Source organism: Choloepus didactylus, chromosome 6, assembly GCF_015220235.1.
Source record: "Choloepus didactylus isolate mChoDid1 chromosome 6, mChoDid1.pri, whole genome shotgun sequence".
Taxonomy (NCBI): domain Eukaryota; kingdom Metazoa; phylum Chordata; class Mammalia; order Pilosa; family Megalonychidae; genus Choloepus; species Choloepus didactylus.
In genome coordinates, this window is record NC_051312.1 from 148760579 (window position 1) to 148788109 (window position 27531).

The 27531-nt window shown below is 48.4% G+C and overlaps 1 protein-coding gene across 4 annotated transcripts in view; it reads left to right on the top strand.

Moving 5' to 3' along the window:
- The window catches only part of FLI1 (Fli-1 proto-oncogene, ETS transcription factor), a 117484-nt gene that overhangs the window by 65726 nt on the left and 24227 nt on the right, over positions 1–27531 (top strand). For all 4 annotated transcript variants that reach the window (XM_037841941.1, XM_037841938.1, XM_037841940.1 and 1 more), the window contains exons 2-5: positions 936–1147; positions 10691–10842; positions 14681–14884; positions 23170–23235. In XM_037841941.1, coding sequence (XP_037697869.1) covers positions 936–1147; positions 10691–10842; positions 14681–14884; positions 23170–23235 — 634 coding nt within the window. The remainder of the gene's footprint in view (positions 1–935; positions 1148–10690; positions 10843–14680; positions 14885–23169; positions 23236–27531) is intronic.

Consider the following 27531-nt stretch of genomic DNA (forward strand, 5'->3'; position numbering starts at 1 on the left):
GTGCAAGGCTTCCTTTCTCAGTCCATGATCTCCAAAAGCCAAACTGGAATCAGGGAATGGGCTAATCTAAGTAGTAGACCCAACAACCTCTTCCAGCAGACCTTCCCCTGACTTTCCCCTCCCCACATAGCTGAGATTCTTTATGACTCCTCCCATACCCCTTGGCAGGCTGAATCATCAAAATTAAGACAGGAAACTCTCATCTCAAGGTGTCAGGAAAGAAAACATGGCCAAGTACTCTAGTCCTAGAGGAGATAAGAATAGATCTGTAGACAGCATCAGCACATCATAAGGATCCTCTCAACACAAGCTGCTGAGCTGTTCTTACAAGCTAGTCACCTGTACCTCCATCTTCTCATTTAACCCACCATCAACTCTGCAGAAGGCTATTCTTATTCCTGTTTACAGATCAGGAAACTGAAATTAGACTGAGCCACAGCCAAGCACTGGGCCACGCCCTTCTCTGGTGTGACCAAGAGCTAGATCCTTAACTCTCTGGGTCTGTCCCACTGGCTTCACCTATGCAATAAACACTCCCTCCATTTCTCCTTCAGTAGCTTGACTACTCCATGCAGCTAGGAAGAGGCATTTCTGTTTATGTCTGAAAGAGACCCACGAGCCTGAACACCACCCCAACACATGTCCACACTGTGTGAGCACCTCCTTTCTGAGGGACCCAACAATGGACCCTCCCCACTGTCCAAACTCCCTCCTCACCCAGGGTAGCCTGGAGAGAACCCATCAACTTTGCATAGGGACATACCTGCCCTGGGTAGTTGAGTCAACCAGCAAGCTGCTTGCCCAGTTGAGCCTTCAGGAGAGGCTACTTTGGGGCAGGCCTGGGCCACTTGTCAGCTCAAAGGGAGTGTGCCTCTTGGTGACTAAAGAGTGACTGGCTTTCTTTCTCTTCTCCCATCCCCTTTTCGGCCCTCCAGGAGGCTCTGTCGGTGGTGAGCGACGACCAGTCCCTCTTCGACTCCACATACGGAGCTGCAGCCCATCTTCCCAAGGCCGACATGACTGCCTCAGGGAATCCCGACTACGGCCAGCCCCACAAAATCAACCCTCTGCCGCCTCAGCAGGAGTGGGCTAACCAGCCGGTGAGGGTCAACGTCAAGCGGGAGTACGACCACATGAACGGCTCCAGGTAAGAGCCCCTGGTCCACGCTGCCCCAAGGTGAGAGATGCCAGGTGTGTGCTGGCCAAGGCTGGAGGCACCCGTGGCCCCCAGGTATGAGTCCCACAGATCTGAGGAAGTGGCTGCTTGCACTTGGGGCGTTTGCAGCAGACGGGGATCTGATGGAGGGCCGTGGAGCTCATTGGGGACTGAGTCTAGAGAGGGCTACAGAACCCGAAGGCTGTGGATGGGAAGGGCCAGGATAACCCCTGGCTCCCGGTGCTCGGCACAGACCTCAGAGGCTTATGCAAGCTAGAGTCAGGCCCAAGGTCTGGTGCAGAGCCTTCTGGAATACCTCTTCTGGGTGAGTGCCAGGCCCATCCCTTCTTGGGATGACTTAGTGATAAGGCCCCCTACCCTGTCCTGTTGAAGATACTTAACCTGTCTGGGTGGGTCTCACCAGAGCAAGGATAAGGGGCACATTCTTCTCGTAAGGGTCAGGCTATGGCCACTAAAGGCCCACGGAGAGACAGAGAGAGAGTGCATGCATTGGAAAGTGTGCCTGCAGCAGGAGGGATTGGGGGCAGAAACAGTAGAAAGATAGGGAGGAGAGTCCGGGGAAGAAGAATCACAGTAAGCAGGCAAATAGGAGCATAGCCTTTGTGGAAGAGTAGCCCAGGTTTCAGGTCTTGGCTCCTTCCATGGGGCAAGCTATCTAACCTCTCTGAGCCCTTAGCTTCCTCGTTGCTGAAATAGGGTGGGGGCACCTACTTCTTATGAGCGTTGACTGTGATCCTGCAGCTAAAGGACCTGGGACAGTGCCAAGGGCTCGGAAGGAGTTCGATAAAGGAAGCGGTCATTCTGAGGAAAGGTTTGAAAGAGAGAATGCTTAAGTCTCCTTCAAGAAATATCAGATAATCCCATGGGCCCTCAGCCCAGGGAGATAAAGATGAAAAGCCAGAGAGAGCCCCAAAGAGTGGGCTAAGAAAATATGGAATTTATTTCACAGACAGCGGCAGAACCGAGACCGACTGGAAGCACAAGACACGGCATTTAATCTCATCAGATCTAAGTCTAAAGCTCCAAAAATCATTGCATAGAAGGGGGGGAGGTGTTCTGGTTTGCTAATGCTGCTGTTTTGCAAAATACCAGAGATGGATTGGCTTTTTTAAAGGGGGTTTATTTGGTTACAAAGTTACAGTCTTTAGGCCATAAAGTGTCCAAGGTAGGACATCAACAATAGGGTACCTTCACTAGAGGATGGGCATTGGCATCTGGTAAATCTCAGTTAGCTGGGAAGCACATGACTGGCACCTGCTTGTTCCCAGGCTAGGTTTAAAAATGGCATTCTCCAAAATGTCAGCTTTCAGTGGCCATCTTCAAATTATCTCTCTAAGTTGCAGCTTCTTCTGGGCCTGTGTGACTCTTTTTAAAGTATTCCAGTGATTTAATTAAGACCCATGCTGAATGGGCGGGGCCACACCTCTGTGGAAATAATCTAATCAAAGGTATTGCCCACAGTTGGGTGGGTCACGTCTCCATGGAAACAACCTAATCCCAGGATTCCAACCTGGTCAACACTAATACGTCTGCCCCCACGAGATAGCATGAAAGAACATGGTGTTTGGGGGGACAAAATACATCCAAACTGGCACAGGAGGGGAGGGAATTGGAGTCAGGAAGATAAATTAAGAAGTTAGTCAGGAAGATAAATTAAGAAGTTAGTTAAATATCCCAGATAAGAAATAATAAAGTTCTGAGCTAGGGGGAAGAATGGTAATGATGGTGGAAATAAAAAGGAATAGCTACAGGAGGGACATATCGAAGGGATAATTAACAGGATTTTAGTGAATCAATATTGAACCGGGCAGGGGGCGTGGATAGGTAAGAGAAAAGAATCCAGGATGACTCCAGCGTGGATGTCTGGGAGAAGGACACCCATTAGCACCTAGCTGGTGAGAAGAACTGCACTGAGAAGGGAAAGCAGGGTTCCCTTTGAGGTTTGTTGCAAGCCAGTCAGCAAAATCTCCAGATAAAAATGTCTCGCAGGCTTTGGAAATGTGGCTCCAAAGCTCAGATAATATTTCGGGCTGGGATTGAGATCTGGGCATCGTCTGGAAAGAGTTTGAACCATGAAAGTGGATGAGGTCACCAAGGAAGCGTGTCTCAAGGGGCGAGAGAAAAGCGAGTAGCGTGGGCTTGAGCCCCGTCCTCCCACCCCCACCCGCACCCCCAGAAGCAGCTCCTGGCCCCGACCTGCATGTGGGAACACCCGCCTCACCACTTTTCAGCCCCACTAACCAAAACCAGGGCCTGGGACCTCAGCCACCTTCCCAGGTTCTAGAATTTCAAGACAGCTCAAAGAGCCTGAGTCAGGAGCCCCTCAAATTATTTTCTCCCCACATTGCTAATACCAGTAGCAAAACTGTATAGTTCCTGACAGTTGTGGGGCATGGTTTGGCAAACATTTTTGCATGGGATCTTATCATTTGATCCCCACCACAATCCCATGAGGTAGGGATCGTAACTCCATTTGGACATATCGAGGCAAGTTGGGTTCTCAGGGGCCCAGGGATGCGACTCGAAGCTGGCACAGCACCCAGGCTCCAACTGCCTGGCCCTGGCACTTCCCCCTCGGCCTGCACACTGGGCTTTTGCACGCCTCGGCTCATTTCTGACACCACCGTCCAGCGAGGAGGCCCATACAGCAATGCCTCCCAGACTGGCCTGTCACAAGGAAAACCTGATGCTTGTTGAAAATCCAGGTCCTCTCTTTGGAGAGTCGCTGGTGGTTGTAGCCTGAATCCAACCACTTCTTCTCTCCGTTGCACCACCCCACCAAGCCAACAGAGCCTTTCCTTCGAAGCTCCTGCTGTGGCCTCCCGTTCTCCCCACTTGCCTTCCTGAGTTCTGCTCTCCAGACAGCAGCCAGAGTCATCCTTTTAAAACTGTAAATGCTCCCACTCAAAACCCTTTAATGACTCAAGACAAAATCCTGGGTCCTTAGCATAGCCGCACCATCTCTCAGACATGCTCCATCTCATTTTCTATTACAGCCACACAGGACCCCCAAGCACACTCCTGCCCCGGAGTCACTTTTCCCAGCTGCATCTTTCTGGAACATTTCCAGCCCATCACGTCATATGATTCACTCCCTCACCTGTTTTAGGTGTCTGTCCAAATGTCAGAGGCCTTCCCCAACGACCCAACCTAAAACAGCACCCATCACTGTTCACCCTGCTTTGAGTCTTCTTAACTCTTATCATAGGCAGATACTGTCTTACTCTGTTCTCGTATCTCTGTGTATTGTCTCTGTCCCTCACCAGAATGTGGGCCTATGCCTGGCACACATGGGTGCTCATGAAATAATTGTCCAATGCCTGGCTAACCAGACTCAAAGGTGAAGTTGATTGCTCAAGGTCATGTAGCCAACACAGACTGAGGTCTGTGACTTAGCCCCTCCAGCTCAGATGAGCTAGCTGTGTTCTCTCCTGCTGCCAGAGATGCTTCAAGTGCTCTGATACTAATCATGGGTAAAGTAGATCCCCCCAGGGAAATCAGGTTTCAGGACCCACTTACCAGCTTGCACCTGGCTTCAGCCACACCTGAAGCCAGCTGGAAGCAGGCTGGGCGACTGCCTCAGGGAGCAGACAGACATTGCCTGGCTCTGGTTGTGCAAAGCAACCCCCACTTTTGATGTGCCTGGCTTGAAATGGAACAAAGTAGTTTCTTCTGTCCCTCCTTCCCCCCTACTTTGGGGGAGACAGAGAAGATGGAGTGGACACTGCAGAGCCACCCCAGCTGGGCACAGCCATCCCAGGTCCTCATAAATATTCTCTAAGTGCTCACATGCAAGGTGGGCTGGGGGAGCAGGAAGCAAGGATTTTCCGAAAAATGTCTGCTTAAGGTGGAACCGCGTCTAATCCTATTATTTCACCATGCAAAAACAGATAGCACCACGAAGTGGAGGCAAGGCCAGTTATGGAAGTTCTCTCATCGTGGATGCTGCACTTTTATATCCCCTGAGTGTAACTGATAGCGGCACTTCGCTGCTTGAAAATGTGATTGGATGAGTTTTTCAGAGGGCTAATTCACTGTAACGCAAAAGACAAGAGAGAGAGTTGCAATGGTTCCTCACTTCAGGTGAACCAAAGCAGAGGTTCACTGGGGATTGCTTGGCTCCTGGGCTGGACCCACACAGGCATTGGCCATGAGTGGCTGGTCCACAACCGAGGGGCGTCCTAAGTGTGACGTATGCCCTGGATTTAGAAGATTTTGTGTGAAATAAAAGTCAAGTATCTCGTGTATTTTTTTTTTATTGATTAGGTTGAAATGATGATCTTTGGGCTGTCTTGAGTTAATACGTTAATGTATTATTACAGTTAATTTCACCTTTGTTTTCACTTGGTAAAAAATGTGGCTACTAGGAAATTTTAAATTACATATATGGCTCGCATTTGTGGCTCTACTTGGATTGGATGGTGCTGGGCTAGAATGTTCTAGGCTGCCTGTGATTCATGGTGGAATCCCTCAAGGTTCTTTGATAACGTGGGTTTCTGAGGTGCCCCTGCGTGCGTTTTGGAGACTCCCTGGATTCCTATGTCTCTGGTGTGAAGGAGGTGTTCTGTGCATCTGAAGCTACGAGGGTCTTCTTGAATTTTTATTCCCAGCAGTGAGTCGTCTGGACCAGGGGCAAAGGGTCAGCTACAGAGACCAGTACCTGAGGAACTCAGACCATGTCAGGCTGCCCACCCTGTGGAGGTCCTCTTCTCTCTTTCTTCATATCTTCCTACTGTGGTTGAATCTGTTAGGGTGGGTTGGTCCTGCACGGGCATGGCCCATAGGTTTCGGGTTGGCCGTAGACTTCAGCAACGTGATCCAGATAACCATCAGCTACATCCCATCTCAACCACAGGGACTGGGAAAAACATCCCACCAAAGAAAGAATGTGAGTGTAGGAAGGGGAGATGCAAGGACCTACTTGACTTGGGTCTGGTGTGGAGGATGTGAGCCCAGCACCAACCTTCTCTGACTCCCCCTGGGCTGAGCAGCAGGGTTTGCGTGCACTAGACCCCCAGAGAGATCCACCTCACACACCCTGTCACTTGGCCTCACTGCAGAGCGCTTGCATCAATCTCCACATTCTGAACCTTGGAGAATGAGACAAGTCAGACATAACCCTGTGGGAAGCCATCCTTAGAATTCTGGAGAAGCTCTCAGGATCTACTATGCAGGGAGATGAAATTAGCTACTGGATTGAGGTGTTGCCCTTAATATGGGTGGTTCTTTTGTTTCTTTTCTTGAAATTTGCTTTTAACTTACTGCATCTCCTTTTCGCAGTCAAACATGTCACATGCACACGTCTGTGCACAGACCCTACGGGAATCCTACAGATTCCTTAATTTTTGTACAATGTGCATGTTGCATGGAAAGTCCCCTCAGTAGGTCCCCATGTGATTGTGTGGCCTGGGTGGCCTCTGAGACCCACATTAGCTGTGTGAATATTGGGTATCCCTCAGCGGTAAGCTGGGCTGCTGCTTTCTGGGTCTAGGTGATAGACCTGGAGTGGAGTCACTCTGAGTTGAATGAGAAGTTAGAGAAGATGTTTGCATAGTCTGGGAATTAGACTTTAGGAAAGCCTTTGGAATCTCCTTTCATCCAAACACACAGTTTGCAAGGCACTTTTGGAAATCACTAGCAGTCTTTTGGAAGCAATGTTCACGGGACATGCAAAACTAGAACCAGAAAGGCTCTAAGAATTTATGCCCAGTGGTGAAAAGAATGCCTCCAGTTAGCACAAGGGCTGCAAGGCCTGCAGCACCGGTGCTGCAACCTTCTGTCTGTGCCATTGCTTTCCCTTGCCCTCACCGCCTCCTGCCTGTCGTATTGTGGCAGCCCCGGGGCCCTCTTGTCACCTGCCCCACCCAGTGCTATCAGCTGCCTGGGCCCCCCACCCCATGCCAGCCCTAAGTACAGGTTGCAATTCAAATGAACAGCAGTGCCGGCAAGGAAAGGACAAAACCTCTTCCCCTCCATCCGTGCCCCCTCTCGCCACCCCCCCGCCTCTTGTATTCATGGGCCTGCTTCACAGGCACCAGCTGCCTTATTAAAAAGCAGCCTTTATGCGGTGCTTCACCTGTACCCGCCCTTAGCTGTAGCTGTTCAGTCCCATGGCAGCAAGAGAGGCTTGTGTTTCCTGGCCCTGGTGGAGCACAGTGCCTGAGAGCTTGGGGGACCCAGGGAGGCCCAGGAGATAGGTCCTGCCTTCTTTCTGCTCCCGAGCAGTGGAGCAGCCAGAGGAGTGCCACTGGGGCAAGTGGGAGGGTCCAGGGTGGGCAGAGCTGCTTCTAAGGGAGCCCCTTTGCAGATCTGAGCAGAGAGGTTCCTGCCCCAGGACAGGGTCTGAGCCAGGGGTGAAGTACCCAGCAGGCCCACAGGTGCCCAGGCAGCTCCCCTTGACCAGCTAGAGAGCAGGAGCTGAAAGGTGTGAGTGTGCAGGGAGCAAAACTGTGGGAACTTCTATGGATAACAAACAAGGAGGCTCCAATCACTGGACAAAGCAAACAGGCACCAGCTTCTAGCATCCGCCTGGGACCCATGGGCTATACTCTTACACCTTCCTCTGCCTCCTTCACGTCTCCCTCCCAAACAGGTGCCAACCTCACGCTCCCAGCCTGCTCTTCTTACCAGGCATCTTTTACCCAGCATTTTGCCTGTTTTTCATTTATTCTCCTCCACTGCTGGCCCTGGGGACTGGCCCTGCCATTGGTTCTTTGTTACACTTCTGCAAACCATAGGGGGTTGCTTAGTTTGGGTAAGTCCTGAGGCTTTGAATTCTCACCTCTGCGTTGCCAGAGGCCAGCTTTTAACTCAGAAATCCTCACTCACCCACTGATAGGCAAAGAAAGGCAAGCTAAAAGCTTGAAAAAAGCTATCGTCTCCTGATGTCTCTAAAGGGGGAAATGCCTGTGGGAGCCGGGATCACCTCTTCCCACCCTACATACTGGCTCCACTCTCCTTTTTGGACATCTCTGGCCTCTGCTATCTGTAGGGGAAGTATTTGCTACCTCAACCCCACCCGCCTCCACTGAGCCCACGAAAAAATTGCTCTCTTGGTGGAAGGCTGGCTTAATCCTCCAAACTTCGGCTTCACTTGAGGGGAAAAGCTGCTAGACTGTATATGCATGTTGTGTGCATGTGTGCACACACGTGTGTCTGTGTGTGTGTCTCTCTGTGCACATGCACACGTGTTTGTATGTGTGTATATGTCTATGTGTGCGCATGCTGTATATTTGTGCCTGTGTGCATGTTTGTGTGCCTGAGTGTGTGTGTACATGTCTGTGTGTGTCTGCATGCACATGTGTGTCTGTCTGTCTATGTTTTTACCAGGCATCTTTTACCCAGCAGTTCACCTTTTTTTCATTTATTCTCTGTGTCTGTGTGCATGTTTGTGTCTGTGTGTGCATGTCTGCATGCATGTGTGTGTGTCTGCATGTGTGCGCGTGTTTGTGTGTGTGCATGCACTCAACCGTGGGGGTGGGCCCGGCGAGCTCAGCTCAGAGGCTGGCCGGCACCAGCGTTTTTCTGGGACTGCTTCATCTCAGGCCAAGTCCTTCAACAGCAGAAGCCAAAGGGCCAAACTCTGGTGAAAAGCCCTGATGTGCTACTGCCTCCCCTCTGACCGCCGTGGGGACATTAAACCTTCAGCAATCTGGGACTCTGACGGCTGGTTCTTGGTTCTCTGCCTGGAAAAACAGTAGGCGAATAGTAAAACCTTAAATTCTAACATGTGTAAGTTATACATCTTATTTTCATTTTCAGCCCATGTTCCCTCTGTAAGACATCAGGAAAAAATTACCGTCTGACTCCTAATATCTCAGTGGAGCATTTATCTCTCGGCTATGATAAGTGATCTTCAATATTTTTTTCCATTCGGATTAAGAAACAAATTCATTTAATTTTCCTTATTGACTGTGCGCGGGCCTCCCCGCCCATGCCCGCTTCTCTGGGAAGCCCTGAGCCGTTCCTCCTTTTTCCTGGGTTAGTGGCTGGTTTCGCTTCACCATATTGCTGCTTGGGGGCTGCCACCTCCCCGCCGTGGGATGGGTGGGTCCCTGTCTGGCATGGCCTGCTCCTTAAGTCCTTGTGATGTGAAGTTGCTGCCCACAGCCTGGTGGCAGAGGGCTGCGGGCTGCAGCCAGGCCTCAGGAAGGTGCCAAGGGCTGGCTGGTGGGCTGCAGAGTTGGAAGGCTGCAGTCTGAACCTTAGCTGAACTCCTCAGGGCCTGAAGGCCTGGTCTGGAGCTCTTTGAAGGACTGGCTTTCTCCCAGGGCCAGGATAGTGCCTCCTGCTTGTTATAACAGCAGCTGCTACCTCGTGGTGGCCTTCCAGGCCCCTTAGGTTCTACTGCTGCCTACTTCCCCAGGCACCCAGGAGGAAACTGTGACTCTGCACAGGGGGTCACATGGAGTGGTACGTGAAGTGGTTGGCCAGTCCGCTCCAGGGCATCTGATGGGACAGAGGTGGTGGGTTGGGGGGCGTCAGCCGCTGGAGATGGCGGCTTATGGTTGAAGTGAAACCAGTCAGCTGTCTCTCGGTACCGATGTTGCAAAACATCAGCTGCCCAGTGGGCTTATGTAGTTCAACGCCAGGTTGGGTAATTCTCTCTGCCTTCGTGTCCTTCCAAATTGCTTCCTGGTGACCTTGGTCACCAGGACTGCAAAATGCCACAGGGGCCACAGCCTCCCTTTCAGGTGGAAATTCCTGGATTCTGTTACTCCTTTACGCATAAAACCAACTCCTTTGCAGGTGGGTTTCGAGAGGCCCTAAGTCCTACTGCCCCCTTTACCAGCTGCATGACCCTGGGGCAGGCATAAAGCCTTTTGGTTTCTTTAATCATCAAAAGGAGATATTAACCCTTGCCATGCCTACTGTGGAGGGTTTTTGGGAAGGTGAACTAGAACAGTGGTTGAGAAATTCATTAAAAGGATGTATGTGCATATGTGCAATAGAAATATTGATTCAGGAAATATTTATCATTCTCCTCAAGCACTCTGGAAGGTAAAAGAGGCCACATATATATATATATATATATATATATATATATATATATATATGTATTTATATATGATGGTGCAATCTCAGAAATCTCACAGGTCAGCAGGGGTAGGACACGTGCCAAGTTAAGTGTCACACGGCGTGGTTGTCCTGTGACCAAGGCCAAAACAAGGTGCTGTGTCTGGGGACAAGGAGCGTGCACGTGTCATTGAAGGGTAGGGTGCCAAGCACTGAGGCTAAAGATGTAGGGTGGGAAGGACCCCGTAAGTTAGACTTTATTCTGAAGTTGGGAGTTGCTACCCAAGGCTGTTGAGTGCCATTATTACAGGATAGGCGGGATTTGAAGGAAACTGGTGGCAAAAGCCATCGTCATTGTCATCATTCCACCAAACAGGGCTGGGACACGGCCGACCCCTGCCCGCAAACTACTGGCCTGTGGTTCAGAGGCAGAGGGTGCTGGGCAGCCGGCCGCCCCGGGGTGACTGTCCGTTGGGCTTTCTCTCCTCTCGCTCTCAGGGAGTCTCCGGTGGACTGCAGCGTTAGCAAATGCAGCAAGCTGGTTGGCGGAGGCGAGGCCACCCCCATGACCTACAACACCTACATGGACGAGAAGAACGGGCCCCCTCCCAACATGACCACAAACGAGAGGAGAGTCATCGTCCCCGCAGGTAATGTGGGAACCGGGCGGCCTGGCTGGCATTTGCTTTCTCCTGCACTGGGGTCGGTAGTTGAAGTGGGCATTTAAGGCAGATGTCTTAGTCTCGATGGAAAGCTGCACCTCTTCTCTTACTCCCTCACTGCCCTCCAAGACGTATCCCAAATGTCACCAAAACCCTGAGGTGCTCATATACCAGAAGTCCCACCCTCCAACAGGTCACGTAACAGACGCTATGTCAGCAGCCCAGCGTCGTAGGAACTAGGTCTGCAAAGAGAGGAGAGCAGAGGCAGGGCCGAGGGAACCCAAAGGAGTCCCACCAACCTCCAGGCATGTCCACCCTTGCCTTGAAGGACAGAGGCGGCTGCAGAAATCTGTCCTGTCCACCAGGCATGGGCTTACTAGCATCTGCAGGTTTCCACCTTTCCAAAATTACAGCCAGCTCTCTGGGTTTTAAAATAGAAACAGCTATATTTAACAAATGGAGCGCCTTAACATGTGTACAGCAAGTTATGGCATGATGTAAAAATAGCCGAGTTTTCCTAGGTATTGGGGCTGTTTGTTACAGAAAATAAAATCCTTGTCCAACCCTTTGCTCTGCTTCCCCTGGCCCTAACCAGCTCAGCTGCCTGGTTAAAAGGAAACTTGGGGGAAAAAAAAAAAAAAAGGATCCTGAAAACTGCAACATGTAGACTTTGTGCCAGGTAGAAGGGAGCAAGAACATCCAAATCTGAAGTGAAGCGAATAATGGGGCGGGGATTAAAATTATTCTTACCCAAGCAACTTTACCAAATAGGCAAAAGCCCTTCCCTTTTGGAAAAGTGAAAATGCAGTTGTGTCTCGGAAGCAAAAGATCAGACATCTCTTTGAGGTGGCCCAAAGGAATTTGCTTGCTGGTGGAAAAGGTCCAGTCGTCAATAGGCCTTTCTTTCCTTGCTCCTTTGTATTTGTTTTCCATGGGGTTTGGGGGTGGGCTGTGGGTACAGCCACGTATTCTGGCCAAATATGACTGGGAAGTGGAAGATGTGAGCAGTGAAGCAGAAGACAGTGGGGCTGATGGGTGGGCATAGATTTTTCCCTGCCCCATAGGACTTAAAGCATCTTTAGTTTCCTTCTTCTATGAGCATGCGACTTAACACAGAAGAGGAAATGTGGCTGCCATTTATGGAGCTCTTTCTGGGTGTCAGGTGCCATGCAAGTTGCTTTATCTACATTACTCACTCATTGGTCACCCACATTCCTCAGGAGGCCACTTAATGATGCTTGTTCCAGGTGCATTTATAGTTACCTAAGGCTCCAAAGAGGCATGTCCCTCCTCAGAAGAAGACGGACAATGAAACTGGGTAACACCTGACACAGCAGGAACCACCTTCTACTCCCAAGGCAAAATCCAGTCTCATCAGGCTTTTGCTCATTTTGTTTGCTTTGGGCAAACAGCTCCAAGCATGAAAATTGGGGACTGCAGGGCTAGGGGATCAGAGGGGTCCCCTCGGGGGTGAGCACCTCATTTTGGTGGTTCAGGTATCTCGCTTTGGGGCGGGGCTAGGGAGAGGGAGCAGAAGTGGCCGGGCTCCCTGGTTGGCACCCCAACTCGGGATTGGTGTCCAGACACCTTCAACAGAGACTTGCAGCCTGCCCGTCTTCAGTGGGCTAAGTAACAAGGAAAATATCATCTGTTCCTATCAAACAGTTTTAAAGCCCGTCCCCATAAGGAATTCACTAGCTGCGTATGGATTTACTTAATTACTTTGCCTTGTTAAGTCCCTAAGCTTATCCCTAGACATTTTGGCTTTGTCCAGGTCAGCCTCCTGGACAGGAGAGAGGGTCTCGTTTGTGCAAGTCCACAAATCAGGGCAATAAAACGTTGGTGGGACAACCAATTGAATTTATGGTGGGACATTAAGACAAGCATAAACGAGGACCCTAGTTAATCACCAGCTCCGTGTTCAGATGGGAAGAAACTAGGTCTAAATCATCCAGGAAGTACATTTGGAAGAGTTTAGCATGATACAGAGCAGAAGATTTATAATACATCGTGCCGTGGTGGGAGAGAAATAATATTGAGATAGAGCCCAAAGCAAGGGAGAAAATAATAAAATAAATTAAAAATGGAATTTGAGGCCACAGATACTAAAAGTGAGGAATGAGGAGAAGTGAAGGGGATAGGATGAAATAATATGCCATATAATCCAACTCTCCCCAGCCCCCACCCAGGATATTTTTCTTTAGAATTCTGAAACGGTTGCAAAATTATTTCCATTTTATCAATGGCCCATGCCTATTCCTAACTGCTTCGGGGAGAGTAAAAGAGAATAAGTAAAACACAGCAAGACATTGAAGAGTGAATGTTTGTACAATGAAGCATTAAGAGGAACTCTATTTTTTGGCATAAGAATGGAGTAATTTACAGGTGAGTTTAGGCTAGTGAGGAGCAGGAAATCTGGCGGGAAAACTACCTCTTCAGTGGCGTGAAATCCTGTGAAGATTTTGATGCGAATTTCAGCTCAGACACTTCCCATAGATGGGACTTTGGGCAAGGGATTTAACCTTTTAAGACTCCACTTTCCATCTGTAAAATAGGGTCAACAGAACTCATTTTGCAAGATATTTTTGATAAGTAAAAATAGCACGGTGCAGCAACAGTTGAGAGATAGCACATATGCCTGCCAAATAGATGCACCAAATGCAACAGGCCCGGTAGAAGCTGGGGGCTAGAAGCCAACAGACATTAAAGTGTTGAGTCGTGCCTCCTCCAGGAAGCCTTCCAGGACTCTCCAAATTCACACCGTTCCCCTCTGCCTGTGATTCCTTCAACTAGCAGCAAAAAATTTGTTGCTTTCCCACCTTGTGTTGTAAATGTTTTGTGTATGTAGATGTTTCTGGAGGGCAGAGGCCATGTATTTTTTTGTCTGTTATGAACTATATTTTAAGTACCTATTGATTTGCTAATTGATTAATTACCAGTCGCCAAACAGGGAGATGGCTTCCAGAGAGACAGGGGTGGGTCATGAGCCATAATGCCTCTACCCACCCCTGGAACCTGCTGGAACTCATCACTTGCACTCAAAGTGCACCCTACCCCCTACACACCTGGCCAAGGTGTTATGGAGACCCTAAAGTGGAATTGACCTCGATGTTTATAGTATTGATAATTACTCAAGAGCTTAAACATTTACTTACCCTGACATTTCTCATCTTTGGGGATTTAAATATCCAAACACTTCAGAAATGTTTTGGGGCTAATCTAGTAGAAATTTCAACACTGCTTCCCCCAAGAGGAGAAAACCCAGACTGGATTTACATTAAAGACTGGCACTGCTCAGTTTTCCCACTGCACAGATGGAATTCCAGGAATATTAGATGTGTGCACGCGCGCACACACACACACACACACACACACACATATTTCTATAGCCAGCTGAGAGATCTGAGTTCTTCCATGGAATCAAGAATGTTTTAAAAACACACAAGGTTTGTCTTTCCAGAGACATCTGTCCCTGGGTTTGTGGCATGGGAGTCATTTGCATTTTGATGCCACCATTTCTCAGTTCTTAGAAGCCTGTCCCATCGGAACAGGCTTCCAAGACCCTCCCCAGAGCACTAAGTGGCTTGGGCAGTGCCAGCTACCCTAGAGCTGGCAGGTGTCCTGGAAGGGGCAATTGGAAGGGACTCTGGCTTGTCCTCTGTGAGAGAGGGGAGGAGAGAGGGAGGGAGAGAAAGACACAGAGAGAATGAGACAGAGAGAGAGGAGGTGGTGGTGGGCAGACACCCTTCAGACAAGCTGCAGCTGAACGAGGTGGGGGCCTCCCTGCCCACCGGTGGCCCTGGCTCACTGGTCCCTCTCCCTGCAGACCCCACCCTGTGGACGCAGGAGCACGTGCGTCAGTGGCTGGAGTGGGCCATAAAGGAGTACGGCTTGATGGAGATCGACACGTCCTTTTTCCAGAACATGGACGGCAAGGAACTGTGTAAAATGAACAAGGAGGACTTCCTCCGAGCCACCTCCCTCTACAACACAGAAGTGCTGTTGTCACACCTCAGCTACCTCAGGGAAAGTAAGTGGTCTGGCTGCCGCTGGGTGGCCCAGGGTCTCAGGCTGGGTCCCCGTGAAGCCCCCTCCTGCACAGACGGTGACCGGTTTCCCAGGGAGCCAACCCAGGAAGTGGAAACGCGTCCCCGTGCTATCAGTTTGTGTAGAACTGAAGCTGAAGTAGCAACACATTCTTGCCCCGTGAAGTCACCAGGGTCACAGCGACTCCTGCAGACCCTGGGAGGGGACAAGCAGCATCCTAGTGTCAAGTGTCCATCTTGCAGAAGGTGGAGGGAAGCAAAATAATGAAAGGGAGGCAAAGGAGAGAGTGGTGGCCTTTCGGCGTCTGCCAGAGGCTCGTGTCACACTTCCCGTGAGAAAGTCGATCTCTTCCCCTTTGCAGAGACTCCTTTGCCCTGTAATTATTTAGAGGTGGATACCCTGACTGATGTTTTCCTGAGCAATGATTTAAAGTTCCCACAGGGAATTCTGGATCCATGGATTTAGGATTTAAGGTTTTGCAAATGTACATATTAACTTCCTCTTCTCTTTGGGCTCATTCTGACACCCCTTGACCCCACCTTTACCTGGTGGCTCCTACTGCTGCTGCCTCCTCACCTCCTCGCTAAACAGGGTTAGTAGTGGATGCTACAGGTGCATTAGGATCTACTGTAGCTTTCTCCTGTTAACATCCAGGAAAACTAAAAGAGTTTTGGAAAGGGAGGGCCTATGGAAGAAAGCAGATAGCTGTCCAGTGAATTTTTCCAATGTGAGGGCTCTCTGGACCCAAGTGCCCATCAATCCTGTCCTCTGATCTAATGTGCATACAGAGTATGGGAATGGAAGTCTTTTTAGGGCCCCTGAGAAACCCAGCCTCACTCTTCCCAGAAATCCAGGCTAAGGTGGTACGTCCACCCCTAAGTAGGTGAAGGTTTGTTCTGTGGCATGAAAAGATGGTACTAGGATCAGAGAATGGAAGCTTCTGGAAGACAGATTTGGGTTCACTCTTATTCTGGGGCTTGCAAACAGTCGGTCCTGCCCAAATAAGGACTGGACAGCCTCAGGATGCAGCAGGTTTGCTGCTGCTAGACAGAAAGGCTAGGACTTTTGTGGGAGGAAGGTGTTTGGATGATTTCAAGGTCCCTTCCAAAGCCGAGATTGTTGACAGCCCCTATGGTGCCGCTTTCCCTTGTTTCATTGGCTCTGTGTTGTTTGCTTCATTATTGTCTCCATTTTCCAGGTGGCCTTTAACTTGCCAGCTCTGTAATCCTCTGCTGGTTCTGCAATCATGCACCTCAGGGGTGGGGGAGCACACACTGGCTGTAAAAACTAAAAAAAATTAAAAATGCCTTCAGAAGTTTCCACCGGTGCCCCAGGCCATCAGGCACCTCTCTGAGGGTATCTGGTAACCAGCGGGAGAGTGTGGATGCTGCATTATATTCACACCAGAGCAGTTACTTCCTATCTGATTCTTGCTGCAACACCAGGTAGCCCAAGAAACAATTTTAAAAATGGGGGCCATTTTCCTCCAAGCTTTTCTGAGCTTGGGATCTATATTTCTCAGCCTGTAAGTGTTTGGAGAATAAAAAACAGGTCTTTAATGAACACAGTGCCGTGATCCTAGGCAGGGTGGGGGTGGAGGTGGGTACAGAGAGGTTGGGCAACTAGAAGGACAGACCAGCAGAGCCACGACCCTGGCAAGTGCTGCCTTCTCTGCTTCTCCCTGGGATCCTCTGTGGCAGGAGGTTCAGGAACTGCTGACTCATTTCCTTCTTTTGTGGAGAAAGAGATGTACATAAGCAACACATTCTGGACATTTAAAGGGCCCAATATTTTAGGTACCACAGCAGGTGTCCTTGTTGGCAGAGTGTTCTCTCACATTCTGACTCCACTGGGGAAAGACCATCCATGCCATGTAATTCCCGGGCTCTGCTTTCTTACGGGTCCATAAACAGCCCAAGTCCCAAGTCCTTCCCATCACAGATGCACAGACCCCAAAGTATGACCTGCTCGAAAGGCTCAGGAATTTGGGGAGGTGGCCATTGGAAACCACTGGGGAGACTTTCTCTGGGATAACATGGGTAGAGGCGTGGCAGGCTGTGAAGAAGTGGGGAATGGAGAGTTTGGTATTTGTGGATGTAGCATGGCAAGAAAAAGTAGTGGATCGCTTTCTTTCTCTCTCTTTTTTTAAGACTAGAAAAGACCTGGGCATGTTTGTAGACATAAAGGAAGATGCCCCAGAGCAGGAAAAGCATGAAGTTCCCAGAAAGGGATTTATTAGTGGAGCAAATTTTCACAGTTGAAAGGAGATGGAATCAAGCACATACATGAAAGAGCTTCGAAAATGCAGGACAATCTTCCAGAATCAGGAGGATGGTTGGATAACCATAGGGCATCCACAGGATGGAAACTTCTGTGTTTGAAATGAAATGCTCATGGAAATGTTTATGAGACAATGTTGAGTGGGTAAAAAAGTCTAAATATAAAGTGGTCCATGCAATGTTTACAAAAACAATGGCTGTCAGCAATGGCAAAATTTTGAATAGTTGTGTTAATGTTTAAGACAACAAAACAACTTGCCCCAACATCTTATTGTAATGGTCTAGGGGCTTTGTGTGGGTTCTAGACTGGAAATGATCCACCACCAGGGGCAGATTTTTTTTTTTTTTTTCTTTATTCATGCCTCTTTTTAATTGGGGGAGGAGATACGACCTCCAGCTTGAGTGTGTGTCTGCCTTCAGGTTCCAACCCCTGGACCCCTGGTGTTGGGTGGTGGTGAACTTAGAAGACACCCACAGGGGGCCCTGGCCCGGTCACTGTCAGCTCTCTGGATTGCTGGGAACTCCCTAGCGTTCATCGAGCCACCCTCATGCTTTATTGTTTTTCCAGACCAGCTTCCAGCGGATGTTTTGTGCTTAGGCAGGGAGGTCAGTGCTTTGGGGAAAGAGGTTGAGAGTGAGTGAGTTGAGGCAGGGGGAAGGGGTGCTAATTGCTGAAGCTTTGTCATCTGTCCTTTTGTGGGGAAGGGGTGGAGTTAAACACTTCCAGTTTGGCAAGAGGTGGAAGGAAACTAGCCGAGATCCTTAACACAGATGGAGCAGTTACTGTGGGGCGAGGAAAGTTAGTGGAGGAGAACCGGGGAGCCGAGCCCCTGGGAAGTGAATTGTACAGAATTCTGAGTCCTGGTTGAATTGCCCTTCTCGAAGTGTCCGATCTCTCTGGACTTTAGTAGAAAAGCAGAAACTTTGTGAGATACGACATTCCCCTGGCATCAAATTTATACTTTCACAAAAGGTGCTTGAGTGTTTATTCTGGTAGTCTTGTAGGGGAATTGTACTTTGTGAAATTTAAATACTGTATATGGATTTTCCAGAGTGGAGAAGAAATAGCCACTCTAAACCCTGCCTGATGACCAGGGGTGCTAGCATTTATCCCGCCATACCTTGGCATTTCAGCTGCTCCAGAAATATGAGGTGGTGCTGTGCACACTGGGGCTTCAAGGTCACCCATAGAATTCCTGGGGAACACCAGCCCCCCCCCAGCCCAGCAGCTTCCAGTTCCCTTTATGATGCAGAGGACGCCCCCTGGTGGACATCAGGTGGATAACTATTTATAACACCCATTTTAAAGTTTGCAAAACTGAGGTCTAGGGCGCTTCAGAAATTGGTTCCAAAGGGCACAGCCAATGGAGAGCAGCCTGGCTATCCTAATTTCCATTCTGAAACCTGGTCCATGGCCTCAGGCTTCTGGCTCTGGAAGCCTCACGCTGCTGCACACCTGTCCCCCCATCTCTGCTTCTGAATTCACCTCCCTGCCCTGTGGCTTCCGCATCAAGGGGCCAGGCCACTTTTCCCACCGCATTTTCTGTTTTTATTTGTACCAAGAGATAAATGCTTTCCGAAAATTTTCCTTGCGGCCTCCTGGAATGAGGCAGATTAAGCCAAACCTATCACCACACTAACCCCGTCCGTCTCTCTTCCCCGCGGCACTCCAAACGCCAGCCCCGATTGGCGGCTCCCCCAGTATCTTTCTCAGACACACCCCACTTGGCAGAGGCTGTATTTACAGAAGGCAGGCTGCGGGAAATGAGATTTGGCCGTTCACAAGTCAAGATTGGGGTGGAACCGTCACCCACTGCAGTTCAGACTCAGACCACTGGGGGGAGTTGGTTGGAGACCAGAAAGGTCCTGGGTGGGGGCAGCCAGAGGCAGAAGAAGGAAAAAGAGTTTTTGTTTATTTGTTTGTTTGTTTTCATTTTACAAAAGAATTGACCTACCATCAATTCTAAGGCCCTGCGTTTTTAAACAGCAGTGACCCAGGAGAATGAAATGTATTATGTGACAGGGCGACCACAGAAAAGGTATCTATCTTGATTGCCATTTTTAATTTAAATTTAATGGGAAACACATTCTGCATTTTGTGGTATTCCCACCTGCAACCTCAGATGGCCGGGCAAAGGTGGTGGTTCTCGGCAATTAAGCGAGTGAATTATTATCCCTTCCAGGCCCGGGGGGTTCTGCAGGGTGAAAAGAGAGCAGGGTGCAGGCAGAACAAAAGACCACACTTCCCTCCATCTCAATAGTCAGCCAGGCCTGTTGTTCAGAGGCTGCAGGAGCCTTATTTCCCATCTCTTCCACTTCCCACCCCCTCCCCAGCCCATCCACTTCAGTCCGGGCCATTGACTGCAGGAAAAGGGAGACACAGAGTCTTCAATAAACTGGCAGTGAGGGAGGCGGCGCTGGTGAATTCTGTGCTGACAATGGGGCAGGAGACAAAGAGCCTTGGCACCCGGACAGTTGTCGCCCTCAGCTCCAGGTGTTCCACATAAAGAGCAGGTTGGGCTGAAGGGGTGCAGTGCTGCAGAGAGCTCTATTGTCAGGCTGCAGCCCCACACCTGCAAAGCTTCACTGAGTTCATTTCTTCCTCTGTTCAGACCCCAAATACGGCATCCAGGGACAAATGGGCTCAAACACTGGAAAATTACTTTTTAGTATGCTTTTATTTTAGGAAGGCCATGCTGCATCAGCAGCGGTCATGTCATGGGCAAAAGGGATCCAAATAAATAGACATATATACATGCTTGCATACACATGTATGCATAAATGCACAAGTACATTAGCAAGTAAACTTTTTAATTGAAATATAATGTACAGAGCAGTGCAAAAATCATAAATGCACAAACTTGAGGAATTATCACAAAGGGAACTTCCTCACCTGCCTGTATAACTATCACCCAGGTCAAGAAATTGAATAGAGGCCTCCCTTTTGTCCCCTTTCAATCACCACCCTCTGCTGTGTTCACAAAAGTTATGACTATCCCAACTTCCAATGCCACAGATGAATTTTGCCTCTTTCTTCAGTTAGCCTGGAGACTGCAGCGTCTGCTGGACTGAGAACAGGTTTCGGAGATAGACCCGAGTGAGAATTCTGCCTCTTTGGCTTTCTGAGCTGTGTGATGCTGGGCAAATAACGTGACTTCTCTGAACGTTGATGTCCTCATCTGTCAAAGGAGGGATTCCGTGGTTCTGGCTTCCCACAGTCCGTGTTAAGAATTACATAAAGTGTAGACAGATGAAGTGCCTGTGCATTCCATGAGCACTGGCTTCCCTCCTCCCCATTAGAATCTGTTTCCTCTGAGAACTTCTGGTGTCAGCAAGGACAAGAATTCTGGAATACCTTAGCCTCCCTCAGTGTCGGGGGCTGAAGGAGCTTCAAACCCAGAGAAGGAAATTCGAAGCCATAGAGTTGGGACCTGGGCGTCAGGGCGGAACTTCCCGCATCAGAACAAGTTCCTTTATAAGAAAAGAGCACTGTCCACACCCTCTGCAGCCTGAGGAGCTGGTTAGCTCAAAATGGGAGATGAGGAGGGAGTGTTGACCCCTGGGGAGAGAGCCCAATTGCCCGTCACCTCGCCCTCCTCCAGGAAGGCACCCTCTCCTTCCAGAAGTGAAACCTGAACCGAGAACAGTCTTCAGGGCAAAATCCTTTTCCTAGGTTACCATGAAATATATATTTCATGCAAACTTTGGAGGGGTCAAACGACCCTTTCTCTCAGCTTTCTGGGAGTTTCCTGTGGAATTCATGTGTGCCCAAAGAAGAACTTTCACCAAGGGGAAATTTAATAAATGTGGTTTATCTAAGCTCCGTGCTCTCAGCTAAATCTGCACTAATGACTTAGGCAGTCAGCAACTCAGAGACCATCATTTTTATTTATTTGCTCCAGCAGTGAGGTTTTAGCCCAAGGGAGAGAATGTTGGGACCGAGAGGCAGACATTCTTGGTCTTACTCCTGAGATTTTTATGTTTTCTATTCCCTTGGAATGTTTGGTTCCATTTCTTAGCCTTCTTCCAGTCATGGAGGATTATTTCTTACTGCAGCGGAACCCATTCATAACTCTAATTCCAGAGGACAAGAAAAATGCTCAGTCAGCCCTTTTTACAAAGGGCTTTTATTATATGTAAATATAATGTCTGTGGGAGAAGGGGATGCAAAAACAGTAACAGATCCCATTCACTGAACGTGTGTTTTGAGCCAGGGTCTGTTCTGAGCACTTTACATGCATGATTTTATTTTATCCTCAAAACAGCCATGTCAGGTAGGTGCCACAACTACTGGCCCATTTTACAGATGAAGAAAGAGCCTGCAGCTTAGCAAGTTTAGGTAAACTGAAAGGTTTATTTTCCCAGCTCCCATCTGCAGAGCAACTTACATTAAAATGAAGTTGTCCAAGCCTCACTGTGTTGTTGGTGTTCTTGAGAATGGAATAACCAAAAGTAGCTGGTTCTTGGATATTACCTCCGTGTGACCATCTCATTTCTAAAATGGTATCCACAGCCACACTCTTGTCATGTGGCAGGCTCAACTCCCCACCCTGCCCTCCACCCCCCACCCCATTTTTGTCTGGGACTAGAAGTGACAGTTGCCCGAGCCAGAAATCGTATGCTCTTGGCGGTTATAAAATTCAATTCCTCGTTGTCTGACCTGGTGGGGCACACGTTCTCTCCAGGGCATACATTTTCTCCAAGGCGCAAAACCCACGCCCACAGCTGGGTGAGGGAGCAGCCCCGCTTCGGGATCCATCCTTTGGTTTGGCTCCTAGACTGGAGACTAAAAATAAATAGGAGTGTTTTGGGAGCCTGTTCCCTGTTCCAAGCCTTGGCACCAAAGTGAGTCCACTCTGCCACAGGGGGCAGGGAGAAGGATTGTTTAGAAAGACTTTTCACATCCTGTATCTAAGCAAATCCCAGCCCTGGACTTGATGGCCCTTTAGGGTATCCCCAGGACATTCTCAGGGAGAATCTCAAAAATGCCTAACTCTTGAATTTGCTCTAAACAAGGGAACAAATCTGGTTATAGGAAAGAAGGGAGAATGTGTTTTATGTGAAACGAAAAAAAGTACCATCCCTTCAAAATCCTCTAGGGCGTGATACAGTGTAGGTTTGCATTAAAGCCTCATTTTAGAAGATGTCATCTGGGATGACAGAAAACTCAATGTGTTACTCAGATTTAGTTGAATTCTCTTAGAGACATATGCAAAGGGAGACAAAGGTAGCTATCTGGAGTACTCCCACCCTTACCCCCACCCACTTCCCAACTTCCTCCACCAATGATGGATAGTCAGGTCTCTTAACTCCACCTGTACACAAAAACCAAAGAATATCACAGCTGGAAGGAATTTTAATCCGCCCTAGTCCAGGATGTGGCAGACGACGTCCTGTTGGCCAAATTTGCCCAAAGCTGGCCCGTGGCCTGTTCTTGTCCTGCCCTTGAGCTAAGAATGGTTTTTATATTTTTAAATCGTTGTTTAAAAAAAAAAAAGCAAGACAAAGAAGAATGTACGAGTATACAGCCCACAAAGCCTAAAATATTTACTCTGGTCCTTTATAGACAAAGTTTGCCAAGCCCTGTTCCACTCCATCCCTTCATTTTTCTGATGAAGAAATTAAGGTCTAGACATGTAAAATCACTTACCCTAGGGCACACATTGAGTTAGTAGCAGAGCCAGGACCAGAACCTAGTGGAGGCATTCCCAGTCTTGGGTTCTTTCCGTGACACAGTGTGGTCTCCAAGAACTTCAGAGCAACAAACATGGCGGCTTAGCATGGAGACACCGTTGCTCCACCCACAGGCAGTCTGTCCTCACTAACTCTGACCCTAACTCCGCCAAGCTGTTACAGTCCTGCAGGACTGGCTCCAACAAAATGGGTTGCATTAACTTTTTCTTTCCCTTGAGGAATAATCTCTCTCTCTCTTCATCTCAGAGCATTTGTGTGTGTGTGTCTATAACTTGTTTTTGCTTTGCCTTTCCAGGTTCACTGTTGGCCTATAACACAACCTCCCACACAGACCAATCCTCGCGACTGAATGTTAAAGAAGGTAAGTGCATTTCTCTCCTGCACTTTGAGTTTTCTCCAGGATCAGGCATGATGTAGTCCCATCTTGTTAAGGTTTGCATGGAACCTCAGTTCTGTGCACCAGCTCCCTTGTTCCACTCGATTTCATCTGGCATACGAGACAAGACGCCAAAGCTTTTCCCGCTTTGCCTCTAGTTGTGAAAATACAACAGTGTTTTAAAATATTTTGCAATATTGACAAAGATGCAACTCGCAGTTGTTACTCCGTGAGAGAAAACGTTTGGATCCTAGAATGAAATGGATACTGCTTATTTTCAAAGCTGGCAGTTGGGAGTTTTGCTTGTGAAAAAGAAGGTTTCAAGGATTCCTGAAGTTTTTTTCCTAACAAAATGTAGCCATGTCAATTCATTTTAAAAGTGGTGATTTGGGGGGTTTGGTTTGATTGAGAGAGAGAGAGAAAAATAAGCTTGGTAAATGATTTTTGCCGATGAGGATTATAGCAAACATTACAATAACTTTTCTCAGCATCTTCATTTATGAAATAACAATTTGAGTTTAATGTTCAGATACTGCATGAGGTTCTGGAGATTAAATGAATAAATAATTCATGATATCTGATTTAAGGGAGACAAAAATGTGAACAAATAATTATTAGAAAACAGAGAGGGAGTGAAAAGAGCTGCGAAAGGAAAAAGAAAAATTCCATGGAGGAGGGGACATTTTAGAGGGGTCTTGAAGAATGAATAGAAGTGCACCAGCCATTCTCTCTTCCTTGGCTCTCCCTCCCTTACTTTTTCTTTAGCCCGTACTGCCTTAATGTAGAATGAAGGCAGAAGTTTTTGGCATCCATTGCATAGAGGGTAGCACAACTGAGAAGAGCGTTAGAGACCACTTGGTTCAAAATCCTCATGGGTTACGGAGCAAATGAGACCCACAGAGCCCACATGACTTGCCCAGGCAGGTCACACCTTTGATCACTTAAGACTTTGTGTTCCCTATTAACAGCAATTTAAAATTAGAAGATGACCAGAACATTTGTGGAGGAACTGCACAACATAATGAATCTGCTTTTAGGCTTTCTATTCCTTCTCTTCCCTCTCCCCACCTCAGCCTTGGCCAGTCCTATTTCTGCTACTCTTTGCCTTTCCAAATCAAAACAATAATTTTGTCATGAAAACTGAAGTTTATATTGGCTCCTTCTACAGTCTGAGTCGCGTGTTACTTGATAACCTATTTGAACATCATGTGTCCAATGTCAATTTATAAAGAGAGAAAATCTGGTAGAGTGAAGAACATAATGGATCGGAGGCCAGGGCACCTTTAGGCTATGTTGGGAGAATCACTTCATCCCCTGACCCTGGGTTCCCTGCCAGGTGAACGGGCTGAGCTGACCCACCGAGAGCCAAGCCTGACTCCTGTGGTGCTCAGCTTCTCGGGAGATGACCCAGAGCCATAGAAGACAGCTCCTCCCTGTCCAGGGCCATTCTGCTTCCATCTGTTTTACAGATCGAGCTTCAAGCAGACTTCATTCAAAGATAGGGATCTACTTCTTTGGAGGGAGGGAGGGAGTGAAGGAGAGAGAGAGAGAGAGAAGGAAGGGAAGGGAAGGGAAGGGAAGAAGGGAGAAAGGGAGCTAGGAGGGAGGGACAAAAGAAAGAAGAAAAGAAAGGAAGAGAGGGAGGAGGGAGGAAAAGTAGGGGGGGAGGAAGAGAAAAAAGAAAGGAAAGAAAACAGAAAAGGAAGGAAAGAAGAAAGGGAGAGAGGGAGGAAAGGAGGGAGAGAGGGAAACGAAGAACTACTGAATTGCTAAATTAGTATCCTTAAAAGTTCCTCCAGCTCTACAGACTTCTCTGCTGACAGCATCAAAAGCAGCTGATGAGGCTCTAGGGTAGACCCAAGGAGAGCATTTCTGACGTTGGGTATTAAATGCACATTTTAGTATCTGTTGATAACAAGATCAGTGCCCCTCCAGGGTCTTAGCTGACCGCCCCCTCCCCCCTCCTCTACCTGCTCTCCTGCCCTTCCTGCCCTTGGTCCTTTTGTGTCTGGGAGTGCATTTGTAAGGCCATGGGGGTTACTCAGGGTGCTGCTGGAGCAGCTCGCCTTGCTGGGCGGGAGCCCCTCTTCTGAAATGAATGAACTGGAGTGTCCAGGCAAACGCTGCTGCCAGGACCTCATTCAGGTGGTGCCAGGCATTTATCTCCCAGCATCGGCCCTGGCTCTAAAGATTACGCCTTTGCTTTGCAGGTGCGTCTTTTGTCCCCAACAAAGCTTTCCACTTGAGCTGTCTTGCTCCTCCATCACCTCCCCCATACTGAGGCGGTCTGAATCTGTCTGAACAGCTAGCCCATCATGCCACAAAACAAAGTACATTAGCAAGACAAAGCTAACCCAGCTTCTCTCTGCCTCCCTTTCACCTCCTCCCCACTTCTCTCTCTCTCTCTCTCTCTCTCTCTCTCTCTCTCTCTCTCTCTCTCTCTCTCTCTCTCTCTCTCTCTCTCTCCTCTTCTCTCCCCTGCTCTTTGCTCTAATAGCAATCTTTATTTTTAAAAATACTAAGTGGAAAATGAAAGAGAAGACATACAACCTTGGCTTCATCTTGTTTTAATGAAACACACATAGCCCCAAATAGACCCCCACTTCATCAAGAGCATCTGAGCTGTATGTGAGTGTGTGTGTGTGTGTGTGTGTGTGTGTGTGTGTGTGTGTGTGTTCCACAAAGGGCAGGTGCTGGTGTTAAGCACAAAAGAAGTTGACAAAATGTTGCCCATTGATGTTTCTTGGATGCGCTGATTAAATTGGAATGCCTTTTTGCTTTAAAATGGCATAATCGCCCTTCCAGCTTGTCTCTTGAAAATGACTGCAATCTCTCTAAGTGTTCCTTGTGCCCAGGAAGTAAGACTAGCTTTCAAGATCTTATGTTAGGACAATCTTTTCGTCCCTCCAAATGAAATACTCTGCAGACATGGATCGGACCCAGCTAGAACAGTTGTGCGTCTTCTACCTTTAGTTATCAAGGCTAAGGCACCATAAAAAAAGCAATTAGGGTGGAAGCCATTATCTCCCGTTTACAATAGCTGCCACAACTGTCGCCTATGTAGGACTTTATGCTATAGCAGTCACTTCTGGATGTGCTGCCTCTGCTTTGGAGCCCGACAACATCCCTGTAAGATAGCTCTTTGCAGACAAAAAAAGTGAGGTTCAGTGATTATTGAGGGACTCACTGAGGGGCACCCAGCTATTGAGTCAGAGCAAGGATTCAAACCAACCCAGGTTACAAGAGTAAAAGTCCACCATTTCAAAGGGTCTCCATGACCAGTGCATCCTCATGTCTAGCTGACTTTTCGTAAGAACAATACCTAGCCTACAAGTAGTTTGGGTAGAGATTTAAATGTTCTTCCATGATCTTTCTTTGTCCTTGTGATTTTCCCACCATCGTCTCCATCTCCTCTAAACTATTCTCCTTTCCAAAGATGAATTCATATAGAACCTCTGCTTGGCACCACCCCCTACTCCTGACTGCCAGGAGAATCAACCAGAGCACTTTTTTTTACAATGCTGATGCCCAGGTGTCACACGTGGCAAATAAAGTCAGTTACTCTCTAGGGGTGATGCCTGGGCATTGAAATTTGTTTTAAAGCTCTCCTCTTTACGCTCGTGGCCTGCAGTCACAATTGAGAAGTCCTGCTTGACATTGCAGAGGCAAAGCAGAAAGAGGAAAATGAGAACCACGTCAAAGCGACTTCGAGTTCTCTTGGAGATGCACTAAGGGGTTGGCCTAGAAATGGAAGAGCAGGATCCACTGGGGGACCACAAGGTCATGATTAATTCTTTCCATCATCTTCACTGATGCTGTTGTAATCACGAGGGATTTCAACAACTTGACATTAGCACATCACTTCACATTCTAGAAACCCCTTTCTGATATGTCTTTATTTGGTCCTCACAACTGCCCTAAAAAAATGTAGATCCCATACTCGGAACTTGATTTTGTGGAGAGGATGCTGGGGTTTTGAGGAGCTAAGTGACCTTTCCAAGCACCTAAGAGCTAAGGCTTCTGACCCTGCAAACCACACTTCCTCCTGCCCTCCCTGCTGGAGGTATGAGTTAGTCTCCCTAGAGCCCTCTGAATGTACTCAAACCCCAGCTTGCAAGAATCAGCAGATCTCTTCCTAGCTGCTTTGCATGCCTAAGCCCTCCTTTCCTTAGCTTCCTCACTCTGGATCTGTTTAAATGCCAATGACTATCCAAAAGACAGACAAAATTGAGCTCCTTGGTTTTTAACTCCTGGAACTCATAAACCCACCAACGGCCAGTG